Source organism: Arachis ipaensis, chromosome B02 (genome assembly GCF_000816755.2).
Source record: "Arachis ipaensis cultivar K30076 chromosome B02, Araip1.1, whole genome shotgun sequence".
In the NCBI taxonomy this organism is placed as follows: Eukaryota; Viridiplantae; Streptophyta; class Magnoliopsida; order Fabales; family Fabaceae; genus Arachis; species Arachis ipaensis.
In genome coordinates, this window is record NC_029786.2 from 59,612,177 (window position 1) to 59,627,353 (window position 15,177).

General features: G+C 38.3%; 1 protein-coding gene across 3 annotated transcripts in view; it reads right to left on the reverse strand.

Annotated features, from left to right (window-relative positions):
• The window catches only part of LOC107625332 (calcium-dependent protein kinase 1), a 7,862-nt gene extending 1,990 nt beyond the window's left edge, over positions 1–5,872 (reverse strand). Inside the window, exons 1-6 of one of the 3 annotated variants that reach the window (XM_016327954.2) lie at positions 5,739–5,872; positions 4,503–5,391; positions 3,848–3,991; positions 3,593–3,745; positions 3,008–3,123; positions 1,119–1,286 (exon numbers count right to left, since the gene is read on the reverse strand). In XM_016327954.2, the coding sequence (XP_016183440.1) occupies positions 1,119–1,286; positions 3,008–3,123; positions 3,593–3,745; positions 3,848–3,991; positions 4,503–5,328 (1,407 nt within the window). In that variant the 5' untranslated portion in view covers positions 5,329–5,391; positions 5,739–5,872. Of the gene's footprint in view, positions 1–1,118; positions 1,287–3,007; positions 3,124–3,592; positions 3,746–3,847; positions 3,992–4,502; positions 5,465–5,738 lie in introns of all 3 variants that reach the window. The other 2 variants (XM_016327953.2, XM_016327955.2) reach the window with 2 other exon arrangements.

Consider the following 15,177-nt stretch of genomic DNA (forward strand, 5'->3'; position numbering starts at 1 on the left):
CAATTGTAAGCAGATATTCAATCTCAATTCCTCCTAATTACGTTTATGGTTTGACCATTTCGGGCCATTGAATAATCAACTGATTTTCCTCATGTCAGTTCCTGATCTTTAGGTCAGAGCTAGGAATTCAATCGATTCCAGGATTATATATCAATTCTATGTATCAACTTTTTTCACTATTTGTTCCCAATATCAATTGATATTCAATGGAGAATTTCGAAAGGTTGCTGTCAGAAATTATGGCAATTGAATCAGAAATTTGCCATAAGAAATCAGGCACTTGGTATATATATATATATCGAGAAAGTTATTATAATGGTTTTTATGTTTCTCATGCTTGGTTAAATATACCGAAATTTATCACCAACAACTTGCTAGAGCAGTATGTTACGTACCCTCAGGCACCAGTTGTTAAACAGTAGAGCTACATTGAGACTTTCATGCTTCTTCTAAACTTGCAGTCGGTATTTTTCATTTTGTCCAATTATTTTTTCTCAAGTGCCTATTCCTACTATGTACATGCCTAGAGTAATATTCTATGGTGTGCCAGATTTGGTACACAAAATTAAACAGTTCTAAGTCATTCAAGTAATATTGGAAATCAAAACCAATTTCACTTGCCATAGTCGTCTATCCTTCCCGAGAGGATCTTGTTCATCCTTGTCCTCAAATGTGATGCATAAGTGTCTAATACAAGGAAAATGGAATTCTGGAGCTTCCTTCAGACTACTGTTCATATACATGATACTCGACACAAGCGCAATACAATATGCCTTGATGAGTTGGCAGTCATTGCAAATACAGCTTCATTCGATATAACAAAAGACTTCTTACTTTATAATAGAGCAAATCAATTATATAGGTAATTTGGAGATAAAAATAAGGTGGAAATTTTTAATGACGAGCTCCATGAGTAATTTTACACATGAAACTCCTGAAAAACTCAATCCAATTTTTACCCCCTTACAAAACATACTCCTCAGCGGAAGATAATTCTTCTCAAGAACATTTGAAAATTTCAAATATGGGAATGTTAATCTTTTTCACTTATTCCATGTATAATTTTTTGGATTTAATTTACTGCTATCGATTTTATGAAAGCAAGAATAAATACTTACTGCTTGCATTAAATCATAGATCTCAGATTCCTTAAGATTAGCATCAAATCTTTTCAAGCCAGCTTTAAGTTCTTCGAAAGTTATTTGACCACTGTTGTCTGTATCTATCATCTTGAACATTTCCTTTAAGCCAGCTATTTCTTCTTCAGATAAGCTCTCTGCAATAACCTGAGAAAACAAAATTAATAGAAACATAATACATGTTTTCACCATGCAACCATGAAAGCACACTGAAAGTGATTGGATCTAGCAGAAATTAGGGGATTATATTGATGAACTAGGGATTGTAAATCACAATCCTTTAGTACACTGTTGGATCAAACCAACTGTGGAGAGAATTTTCCTCTCCTGAACTAACACACTTTAACAGAATTTTCTAACTGAATTGAAAACTAACCTACCACTAGTATTTATAGGCAGCCACTAGGACTAGCACTAATACCCCTAAACCTGATAAACTAGCTCAAAAAGAACAAACAAACCTGTTTCTATCATTACTCCCCCCCTGGACAACCACCTTGTCCCCAAGGTGGAACTCAGGAAAGGAGCTCCATTTGCTCCACTGCCAACCAGCAATTTGAATTCCTTGTTTTTACAGAGTATGGTTCATCGCATAAAAAGCATTCGCCTCGTGCATGTTTAGCTTTGTACTCCTTATTGCAAAGGCGCCGCACTCCTTGCCGGTTCGGACGCTCCACCCTTAACCCCACACCCATGCTTGCCAGACCCGTTGCAGCCAATGCGAGTACTGGCTTGTTAGTAACGAAGTTCTATGTAATTGGCGTACCCACACTACGGCCAAGAGCAGTCCGCAGTGCTGGTTCTCCACTTTCTGCGCCAGCTCCATCAGTTCATCCACTGTCTGAAATGTAAACAACCTGCATTCCTCACTCACTTCCAGCTTCAATCCATTCAAGAACAAGTCAATCAATAATTCTGGAGCCTGAGCTCGCAGCGGACGTGCGTGCATCACAAACTGGTCAATGTAGTAGTCCCGCACGGTGCTGGTTTGTCGCAGCTTCAGCAGCGATTGATAGGGACTATACAACCTCTCAAGCCAGAAGTGACGCAGTAACGCCACGGAAAGGGACTGCCACTACAGCGTTGGCGCGCCCACCACTGGAACCACGTGAACGTGGCCTTCCACGGCGGACATCGCCACCGCAAGCCACTCCTCTTCCGGCACCGCTTTGAACAAGAACTGCTCCATACGCTCGATCCAAGTCATCGTGTCCTAACCACGAAATATCAGGAGTTCCAGTTTTCTCCACTGCTCCAGCGCAGTTCTACTCCCTTGCAAGCCGCCGATGGCATGGTGCGACGCCAACGAACACCGTTTGTGACGGATCAGAGCGCCTGATCCATGGAATCCACTCATGCATCGATCCTCTGTAGCATACCTTGCAGTGCGCAGCACAGGTCTTCAAATCGGTCAAATCGCGATTCCATCGCATCCAATCTCCCTTCCATTTTCCGCAATCGCGGTTGTACCATTCACCCCTTCCAGGATCCATGGACTTCTAATACCAGTGATAGGATCTAGTTGAAATTAGGGGATTTTATTGATGAACTAATTACAATCTCTTATTGTACACTGTTGGATCTAACCAACTCTAAGAGAATTTTCCCCTCTTGAACTAACACACTTTAACAGAATTTTCTAACTGAATTGAAAACTAACTAACCACTAGTATTTATAGGCAACCACTAGGACTAGCACTACTACCCCTAAACCTGCTAAACTAGCTCAAAAAGAACAAACAAACCTGTTTCTATCAGAAAGACTTCCAAAACTAATGCAATTGTTGTAACTATTCACACATTTCAAGCATCAATATCAAGCTCTAATCACATGTCAAACGGCTTAGTTAGTGCATAAAGATACTTACTATAAGAGCCATTTTCTTAAGTTTATTCATAGCAGAAAATTGTTTCAGGCGACTTAGTACAGCAGAATCAAGTGGCTTGTCTGGAGCAACACCATCAACTTGAATCCATGGATGACCTGAAGGGAATTTGAACACATAAAAAAGATATTCTCTTTTAGATAAAAGAGAGTTTCCTGTGATGTCACAAGTAAAATTCAGAATTAACAGTTGTTCAATTATCTGGATTGGGCTTTTATTGTGCAGAATGAATATGCTTCCCTCATTATTAAGGCAGATCAATCATATGGTATATAGTTCAAGCACAAACATCACATAAGTATTCTGGGAATTCCAACAACGTATGATAGTACAGATATTCAGGCCTTCAATCTTAATATCTATCATAAAATTGAATGGACATAACCATTTTCTAATACAATCCTGTTATCTACTTTCACATATCCTTTTACTAAAGTGAGAATCGAGCATGGAACATATGATCTTTTTGCTTAAATGAGTACAGCTAACTATTCATTTTAGGCTAACTCATATAGTCATATATAATACCAATATCATATTATCATGAATAAATGGAAATATATTTACATAGTACTTGATGGGCAGTCATCCGCCTTCTAGGATCCCGAACAAGCATTTTCCTTACTAAATCTTTAGCACTTTCCGAAATTGCAGGCCAGGGATCTGACGAGAAATCAAGATCACCACGCAGAACCTGTTCAAATATTCCTTGTTCATTTTCTGCACCACATATATGAGAAAACAATTATGCAGTCAGATATGTTAAGGTATTATAAGACGACTTCAAAATTGCATTTTCCAGCAAAATCCTAAGTATTTGACCTGCCCAAAATGGAGGAACTCCACTCAAAAGAATATACAGGATAACTCCAGCACTCCAAACATCTGCTTCAGGACCGTACCTCTTTCGCAGAACTTCTGGGGCAACATAATATGGGCTGCCAACCACATCATTGAATATATCACCTGAAAGAAAAGATGATCAGATTTTCGCACAGAATCATTCTACTATGGAGAATCATTTTATAATATACTGGATAATAAAGTATTAAACCAATATAAAATTTGGAGCATGATAAAGTACATAATCAGAACAAGTCTAAATTAACATGTACGATGTATCTGCAATGTCCCAGGTTTCAAAATACAACTCACAGATTTATAGATATCCGTAATTCAGAAATTTCGAACATTAAACAATATATATATAATTCAGAGCTGCTAACATCTGTTCTCCAGATCCAGACTTTTTGCAGATCCTAGGAAAAGAGAAAAATCCTTAACTCCAAAGACCTAAACAAAGCTCGCAACAATTAAATTCATCCAATCTTGCACAACAAATGTTTAAATCACGAGTCATTGCCAAATTGACATGAACAAAACTTTTAATTAGTCAATTGAAAGAACCAAAATTGCAGTTTTATCTTACATTTGATTAATCACAACACAATTATACATATAGACCATGAGAAAATACCTGGCTTAAAGAACACGGATAATCCAAAGTCAATGGTTTTGAGAAGTGCATCCTCATGCTGATTCACAAAAAGAAAATTCTCAGGTTTAAGGTCTCTATGCATCACACCAAGAGAATGACAAGCTTCCACAACCCCAACTATGGTCCGTATAAGATCGGCAGCCTTTCTTTCAGTGTAATGTCCACGCTGAATAATCCTATCGAAAAGCTCACCACCTGCACATAATTCCATCACAACATAAACCGCTATCGCATCCTCATAAGCACCTTTAATGGAAATAACATTTGGATGGCCAGACAAGTGGTGCATTATCTGAATTTCTCTCCTCACATCCTCGACATCCTCGTCAGTTACCAGCTTCCTCTTTGCAATGGATTTACAGGCAAATTCTTGTCCTGTTGCCTTCTCAACACATAAAAATGTTGTCCCAAACTGTCCCTGTCCAAGTTTTCTTCCCAAACTGAAGAAATCCTTGAAATTACCAGTCTCTCTTTGTAAAACAGAATCAACACGAAGCCCTGCACTCGAAACTCTCTTCACAGAAGCTGGTTTCCTGTGTTTACTCTTCTCCTGTTCCGGTTCCGTTTCCACTTTTGACTTTGATTCTGGTTTTGATTTTTCTTTTGCCTCATGTTTTGGCATAGTTAACTGCTCAGGAGGTTTGTTCTGGACAGGCAACCCAGATTCAGGTTCATTGGTTGCTTCCTCCTTTACACTTTCTCGATTGGATGCCAATTCATCTGGCGATTGCGACCTCCACATTGCCGCAGAAACCGACTGAAGAAACCCATTTTTAATGCTAGGACCAACACAAGTGTTCCCCATAGTGCTTTACACTGGATTTTCTGGTGGTAATATTTGCGAAGCTTTCATAACTTGGATCTAGGCCTACACCATTTGACTCTGTTAAACACAAGAGAGAAGATCTGATTGTGATCTTCAAGTCTTTAATAGTGTTGATCTAAGTCAAACCCCATAGTAGTGCATAAGAAATTTGGTGTAAAAGAACAAATCCAAAGATTCAAGATCATCCAACAAAAAGATTGATTTGTTAGGCAGATAAAAACAGAAAAAAGTTTTATGCATTAAAGAACCTCAGCCAATAATAAGAAAAAAAAAGACAACAAAAATAAGAGAAGAGAGAAGCTCAGAAAATTGTTAGAATCAATTTGAAACAATACAAAGAAGAGTTGAACAAACGAAGCATAAGGGTGTAGCAAGAGGTTTAGGCCGACCTTGACTTGGCTAGGTCAGTTGTTGAGGAACGACATGAAAATGTGTTGAAAATGTGTTGTGTATGTTTTCCGTGTGTTGAGCAAGCTATTTCTTGGTTTATACTTTATATCATCGAAGTTTCCGAGTAATTATTACTAGCGGTTCAACAGGGTGGCTGTTCAGCTGGTTTTTTATTTTTTATTTTTGGTAAGAAATTAATTTTTATATTTTAAAAAAAATTAATTATTATATTAATTCTTATAATTTTATCAAATTTTTAAATTTTAAATTTTTCAGTTGAAAAAATATTCTGTTAATTTTAATATTTTTTTATATAAAAATGACTTAATTACAAAATTAAAAGAAGTATAGAAATTGTTCACACTGTGACCCAAAATATAAAACTAGGCCAAATAAAGATGAAAGACCCAACTTTAAAAGGAGGCCTCAATCCCATGCTCAACCTCTTCTAAGAGGCCGGACACCAACAGAAGAGCCCAGCTCTACTTGCCCAAACAAGTAACTGCCTCCGGATATCCTTCTGCTACATCTAGAAGGGAAGTCCTAACAGACTCCCAAGATAAAGAGAACAGTTATCCATCAATAAAGATAAAACTACTCTAACAAAGGTGGTTATCTACTCTACTATAAATATACTGACACTCCTCAGGTATATTCACATTCTAATCTACTAAAAACCTGCCAAAAGTCCTTACTAACATAAGTATCGGAGTCTCTTGAAGGTACTACCCCCACCTTTTCATGAGAAACTCGGACAAGCGGCACCTCAACACATAGAGTCAGACACACAAAAGGATCCGGACCTCACGTCCAGGGCCAAATTAATGTTTCATGTAACCCTCGGAACATTGGCGCCGTTGTCAGGGATCTGGAATTCACCTTTTGATAATGGCGGACCACCAGCATGAAGACGGCCACACGGCTTATGAATCAGAAGTTGAGCCCCAACCAGAAGGCAATGCCCTTATATTGCCTCCATCACACCAAATGCGTGAACCCGTGAAGAAGGGCCATCAGGAAATCCACGTTCCAGGAGGGACTAAACCGGTAAGTGCACCGGGTTGTATCAAGTAATACCTCAGGTGAGTGAGGGTCGATCCCACGAGGATTGATTGACTGAGCAACAATGGTTGAATGACTCCTTAGTTAGGCAAGCAGAAAGTGATGTTTTGGAGTTCAAAAGCATTAAACAGTACTCCAGAAAGTAGGAAAGCAAATAGTAGAATTGGTGTGAAATATATATGAGAGAACATTTAAGGTATCGGAGATGTTTATTCTTCCGGATTAAGTTTTCTTACTAACTAATTTAATCATACAAGATTCATCTCATGGCAAACTGTCAATGATTAAACCCTAATGTCTTAGTGATTTAGTCTCCTCTAATCTAGTTAACCGCCAATGTCTTGGTCACTTAATTTTGATTAGACGGTTAGGTTCAATTCTAGTTTATTGGCTACAAAAATCATAATTACCCAAATATAAAAGGATTATATGTCACGTATCCTGTTAAGTCCAAGTAATTAGCCATTTAAGAGGAATTTACTTTCAAGCTGGTGTTCAAGTGAGATAACTCTTCCAAGAATCACAAGAACGTATATAGAATAAGGGTTATTCTTCCCATCTACCCAGATTCATAAGATGAAGAACAAAAGTAATATTTGAAACTGACTTAATACATTAATTAAAATAGAACAATAATAGTCTTAATCCATAGAAATAAATAGAGCTCCTAACCTTAACCAAGGAGGTTTAGTGGCTCATGCTTCAGAGAGAAAACTAGGATTTAGAAAATGTGAAAGTGCGGAAGTGAGAAGATCCCCCTAATGGTAGAATCTTTTCCCTTTTATATCTAACCTAATTTGATTTGAAACTAAAATAAAATAATAAATCCTAAACCTAAAACATTTTTTTGTAATTAAAAATAACAAAAAAAAAATAGAATAATTAAAAGCTAAATCTAACTAAAGATGCTTCATTAAAGAGAATTTGCCCAGATTACTGGCGCTAAACGCCAGTTGTAGCGTTTCGCGCCTTTGTGGGCAGAAAGCTCTCATTCTTCTCTGGCTTGTTGGCGCTAAACACCAGACTTGGCGTTTAGCACCCTAATAGACAGAAAGCTTCCTTGTGCTGCTGACTTGCTGGTGCTAAATGCCCAAGTCCGCATTTAGCGCCAGCTTGGCAGATTTGAATTCTTCTCTTTTCTTGCATCAAAAATTCTGCCAAACTTATCCGAACTTCACCTAAAATAATTAAAATACTAAAGCAACTCAAAGTAGCATCCAAAGAGGTTTCAAACACTAAAATAAGATTAAAATTCACTTAATTTGTATCTAAAATAAATAGAAAATATAGATAAGATGCTTGCGCATCAAAATTCACCATCCCGAAGATAAGAATCTCCCTCATACAACTGAGATCCTGGACCTAGTTCATGGCCAGGGAAATTAACTGGAACAGTTCGAACACGAAGCTGAACGAGAAGCGGAACGAGAGCTACAGAGAGAAGCAAGACGATGGAAGGAGTTAGAAGGAAAGCTCCGAAAGTTGGAGGCTGACCTTAGAAATCAGACTAACAGGTCGGATCGAGAAGAAGACCCCTTATGCGGAGAAGATCCTTTCACAAAAGAGATCATGAGGGCTAAGGTTCCTAGGAATTTTAAAACAGCCGATATAAATTTCTATGACAGGACAACCGACCCAAGGCACCATCTCAGCAACTTCAAAAGTCGGATGTACTTGGCTGACGCTTCTGATGCTTCTGACGCCACCCATTGTAAAGCCTTCCTAACTACTTTAACAAAGGTGGATATGAAGTGGTTCGACAACCTACTGCCCAGATCGATAACTAGCTTCGATGACTTGGCTAGAAAGTTTTTAACCAGGTTCTCTATCCAAAAGGATAAAACAAACACGCCCCAAGCTTGCTAGGAGTTAAGCAAGAGGTCGAAGAAACTCTCCGGGTTATGGGCATGGAAATTCAGAATCTACCCACCGAAGCTGTGTTTATGGGCATGGCAAATGGACTCAGAGAAGGACCATTCTCCCAGTCAATATCCAAAAAGCACCCGACTCCTTTGAACGAAGTTCAAGAAAGAACAGAGAAGTATATCAACATGGAGGAAAATTTTTGACTCAGGGAACCTCTCTTACAATCAAACCTGCCCTACCAACCTCGAGATAAAGAAAAGGAAACCAAAAAGAAGGAGGAGCGAAATGTAGAGAAGCCTAAAAAATATCACAACTACACTCCTCTAAGGGTTTTTCTGGTGGATGTTTACAGAGAGATATGCCACACGAAGAAGCTTCCACCTCCATGCTCGATCAAACACAAAAGGCAGGAAGTCGGACCAAATACTGTGAGTACCACAAGCTCTACAGACATTCCACCAATGAATGCTACGACTTAAAAAATGTCATAAAAAAGTTGGCCAGAGAATACCGACTTGACAGATATTTGGCCGAGAGATCGGATAACCCGAGGAAAAGAAGACGGGATGAGGAAGGAGGACGACAAGAACGGCAACCTCACACCCCAGAACGGCATATACACATGACCAATAAAGGCAAGAGGGGGAATATCCAAATCATCACGAAAAAGACACCTCAATGAGGTATATCAAGTCGGGGAAGACAGTCAAGTCACTACAAGAAAATAGAACATTCGTAACAAAAACTTTGTAACAAATTTAAAATTGTTACAAAAAATTATCTTTTTGTAACAAAAATTAGTGATTGTTACATAATAATAATGTTTTGTAACAACAATATAATTTGTTACAAAATGTTTTGTTATTTTGTAACAATTTGATTTTTTTGTTACAAATTAGATTAGCTTTTATAACGAACCGATGTTTTGTTGCAAAATTTTATAATATTTTGTAACAAAAGATAAAGTTATTGCAAAAGTTCAAAATATTTTGTAAAAAAATATCCATTTGTTTCAAAAACTCTAATTATTTTGTAAACACACTTTTGAGAAAGCGAAGTCCGACATATAGCCCGGGAATCCAATGCCCGAGCTGATGCCCTCTCAAAATTAGCCAGCACCAAGCCAGGGGGGCAACAATAGAAGTCTTATTCAAGAAACTCTGCAATCACCATCAATTTCCAAAGAGGAAGAGGTATTGACCATATCCAATCAACATTTAGGATGGATGACTCCCATAGTCAACTACCTCAAATTCGATGTACTTCCCAAGGATAAAAACGAAGCCAGAAGGCTCGTCAAAGAGGCACAAAATTACACACTGGTCTACAACATTTTATATATAAGAGGAATCTCAACACCTCTTTTAAAATGCGTCCCGACCTCCAACACAAGGAAGTCTTAGAAGACGTATATAGTGGCACATGTGGAGATTACTTGGGAGCTCGATCATTGGCCAAAAAAGTGATCCGAGCTTACTTCTTCTGGCCGACCTTATAGAGGGAGGCAGTCAAGTTCATTAAGAAATGTCCACCCTGCCAAAAACACGCCAATTTCCATGTGGCACCTCCTGAAGAGCTCATCAGTATTACCTCACCATGGCCATTTGTGAAACAGGGTCTCGACCTACTTGGACCATTTCCACAAGCACTAGGCCAAGTTAAATATCTCATAATAGGGATTGACTACTTCACTAAATGGATTGAGGCAGAACCACTAGCAACTATTACTACCCAAAAAAGTCAGAAATTTTTATACAAGAACATTTTCCCAAGGTTTGGGTTACCCCACTCCATCACCACGAACAATGGGACTCAATTTATCGACTCAATCTTAAGAAACTTGGTGGCTGACCTAAAAATAAAACACCAGTTCACGTCGGTAGAACACCCCCAGGCTAATGGACAAGTCGAAACTACTAACAAAGTCATACTGGTCAGGTTAAAGCGCCAACTGTAGGACATAAAAGGAGCTTGGGCTGATGAGCTCCCTCAAGTCTTATGGGCATATCAGATTACTCCCCATTCTACAACGGGAAAATCACCTTTCTGACTTGCTTATGGAATGGAAGCTATGATACCCATAGAAATAGCTGAAGAATCACCTAGAGTAATACTTTACAATGAAGGATTTAACATCTAAGCATAGAAAGAAGAGCTCAACCTCCTTCCTGAAGTCCAAGAAAGAGCTTGGATTAGGGAGGAAGCTCTAAAGCAAAGGATCGCTCTAAGGTATAACCAAAAGGTGATCGAAAGGAACTTCTCCTTAACGATCTAATCCTGATCCAAAATGACATTGGAGTACAGAAATCAGGAGAAGGAAGGCTGGCTACAAATTGGAAAGGACTTTACAAAATAGTAGAGGTCTTTAGCAAAGGTTACTACAAAGTGTCCGATCTCCAAGGGCGGGAGCTCCCGAGGTCTTGGCACGCATCTAATATTAGAAAATACTACAGCTAAGATAAAGACCTCGCGCCTTGGTGCACTCTTTTTCCTAGTTATAAGGGTTTTTTAACGACTCACCAGTAATGGGCGGATATTTTATACACCTTTTGGTATTATTTTCATAGAGTTTTTAGTTATGTTTTGTTAAGTTTTATCAAGTTTTAGTAGGTTTTAGTGCGAAAATTACTTTTTGGATGCTACTTTGAGTTTTTGTGTTTTTAATATGTTTTTATGTGATTTTTGGGTGATTCTGGCAAGTTTTGAAAAAGCCTGATTCAGAGACAGAGAAAGGACTACAGATGCTGTTAGATTCTAACCTCCATGCATTCAAACGAACATATCTGGAGGTACAGAGGTCTAAATGACACGCTCTCAATGGCGTTGGAGAGCTAACATCCAAGGCTTTCCAGAAATATATAATGGTTCATACTTATTCTTGGAAATGATGGCCCAAAACAGGCGTTGAACGCCCATCTGCCCCCCTGCCTGGCATTTAGACACCCCAGAAGGACCAAGATGGCATTTGGACACCTAAAAGGGAGCAAGCCTGGCATCCAATACCCCAAGAGGAGTCTAAACATGTGGATTCACCCAAAGCTCAGCCCAAACACTCACCTAGTGGGCCCAAGAAGTAGAATTTTGCACCAAGAGTCCAGTCTATCTTATTTCTGTAATCTCTAGTTATTAGAATAGTATAAATAGAACAAAGATCACCCTTGTTAGAGATCTATCTTTTGGCTTATTCAAACCTTTCACTACTATTTTTTGTAAGCTTTGAGCAACTAAACATCCTAAGTTAGGGTTAGGAGCTCTGCTAATTCTCATGGATTAATAATATTACTGTTTCTATTTCAATATGTCTAATTCTATTCTCTAATGCGTTCTCGTTCTTCAATCTCAATGAATTGGGGGTGATCCGTGACATTCATCCTTGTTCTACATGGGTTCTGTGTGACTGGTGCAGAATTTATAACCCACAAACTAACTGGTAAGTGCACCGGGTCGTATCAAGTAGTACCTCAGGTGAATGAGGGTCGATCCCATGAGGATTGATAGACTAAGCAACAATGGTTGATTAATATACTTAGTTAGGCAAGCATAAGATGGTGTTTGAAAGTTCAATTGCATTAAACAGTAAATTCAGAAAATCAGAAAGCAAGCAGTAAATTGATGTGAATAATATATGAGAGAACAGTTAAGACTTCAGAGTTATCTATTTTCCGGATTGACTTTTCTTACTAACTATTTTAATCATGCAAGATTTAATTCATGGCAAACTATATGTGACTAAACCCTAATTCCTTAGACATTTTTAGTCTCCTCTAAAATTCATCAACCACCAATTCCTTGGTCACTTAATTCCAATTGGAGGGTGAAGTTCAATTCTAGTTTATATACCACAGAAATTCTAATTACCCAAATATAAGAGGATTATATGTCACGTATTCCGTTAAGTCCAGATAATTAGAAATTTAGGAGAATATGTTTTTAAGCTATTATTCAAGTAAAGAGCTTTTCCAAGTTATACAAGAACTCAATTAGAACAAGGGTCATACCTCCGTTCCACCCAAATTCATAATATAAAGAACGAAAATAATTCTTGAATTATAAATCAGTACATGAATTAAAATAGAAAAATAATAGTATCAATCCATACAATAGATAGAGCTCCTAACCTTAACAGTAGAGGTTTAGTTGCTCATGGTTCAGAGAGAAAAACTAGGATTCATCAAAACTATAAAGTGCAGAATGAGGTAGAATAGAAGAGCAGAGCCCGAAGGGCTGATTCTTTTCCCTTTTATATCTAACCATAATTAATGTAAATTATAATTTCTAAAACTAAATAATATCTTTTCCTATTTTAAAATAAAATACAAATTCAATTAAAATTAATTAAGCTTCATGCGGAGCTTTGTATGAGTTCCTAGGACCACTTGGGGTATTAGGATCCACGCTGAACTTGGAAAATATCAAGTTCAGCAGCGTGGATGAGGCAGTATGTCTCCTTTGGTGCGTTCCTTGAGTCCACGCTGAACTTGGGAATTCTCAAGTTCAGCGTGGATGATGTGTGATTCTTTCTTTGGAGCTTTTGATCCCACGCTGAACTTGGAGTTTCTCAAGTTCAACGTGGGGTTGTACGTATGAAATGGAAGAAAAGGGTATACTATTATATATCGTTGAAAAGCTCTGAAAGTTAAATTTCCAATGCCACTAGAATCATGTCAATTAGACCTCTGTAGCTCAAGTTATTTTTGTTTGAGTGCAAGGAGGTCGGGGTTGACAACATCATTCGCTTTCTTCCTTTTCTGCTACAAAACTCTGTCAAATCCATCCGAATTGTAACACCCTAATTACCCTAAGCCTTACCTCTAGCCGTAAAGTAAAAGTTAATAAAAGGTTACGAAAATCCTAAGGCTTATACATATTTACATATAGAAGGAAATATATTCTAGAAGCCCGATGAAGGATACAGCTCAAAAATAGGATTTGAAAAGTGCAAAACGTACTAGCGAAGCTACTAACTTAAAGCACAAGATATAGATATAGTATAACATAAGATAAGAGTATAATATCATAAGAATCTAGCCACGGCTCACGGATTTTAAGCCGGCTAGCTATAATACAGACATATAGAAACCAGACAGTTTAAAACAGCTTATACAAGTTTTTCTCTCAAATTAAGCCACTAGGCAAAAGTAAAATACAAAAGATGAGAGATCATATACAAGATAAGCAAAAGACTCCAAAATAAAATTACATCCAGGATCCTCCGCTTTGTCACCATCAGAACAACTCACCGAGGTGGGTTGCGACCTGCATCTGAAAAACTACAACAGAATATGGTATGAGAACCGGAGGTTCTCAGTTTAGTAACAGTGCCCAGTGATGTAAGATATAAGACCCCGGGACACGAAAGGCAATCCTAGACTTCATATCCATTACAAGATTCATCTTAAGGCATAACTACAACAGTAAAGCATATATAAACCTTAACATAACTTAAAAGCTTATCATAACTTAAGGGGCGATCTAACTTAAGGGATTTTCTAGTCTAACAGTTCTCTGCTGTCCCACAGCTTTTGCCAACCTATCCTCCATGTGATCCCATCGCCACCGCCTTCCGAACCTCCTCAGCACCAGACAAACACAGATAATGCAAGCAAGGAAAACACAAGTAGTATTCATATATATAACAAGTAATTCAAGAAGCAAGTAGATATTTTATACAATTAGGCAAACCCAAATAGTCAAAGCAAGCAAGCACATATGAGATGCATATGATGAATGCCTGTCCTATTAGCTCGTGATATCACTTGTTGGTCCTTAAACGCTAACCCGACATCCTCCCGGATGTAGCCTTTTCTGCCATACTAGAGATATAGTGCCTTGCACACTCGTGCAGCAGCGAACCTGCTATGCCAGAGATATAGTGCCCTGCACACTCATGTAGTAAGGAGTCTACTACGTCAAAGATATAGGTCCCTGGTGCATGAAATTGTGATTGTTCATTCCTTGGTAACGGCGCTAAAAACTTAATACGCACGTTCATAATTTTAGTTCTCTTCACAATTTCGATACAACTAACCAGCAAGTGCACTGGGTCGTCCAAGTAATAAACCTTACGTGAGTAAGGGTCGATCCCACGGAGATTGTTGGCTTGAAGCAAGCTATGGTCACCTTGTAAATCTCAGTCAGGCGGATTCAAAAGGTTATAGAGTTTTAATAATTAAAAGATAAATAAAACATAAACTAGGATAGAGATACTTATGTAATCCATTAGTGAGAATTTCAGATAAGCATATAGAGATGCTTTCGTTCCTCTGAACCTCTGCTTTCTTGCTGTCTTCATCCAATCATTCCTACCCCTTTCCATGGAAAGCTGTATGTAGGGCATCACCGTTGTCAATGGCTACATCCCATCCTCTCTGTGAAAATGGTCCAATGCGCTGTCACTGCATGGCTAATCATCTGTCGGTTCTCGATCATACTGGAATAGGATTTACTATCCTTTTGCGTCTGTCACTACGCCCAGCATTCGCGAGTTTGAAGCTCGTCACAGCCATCCCT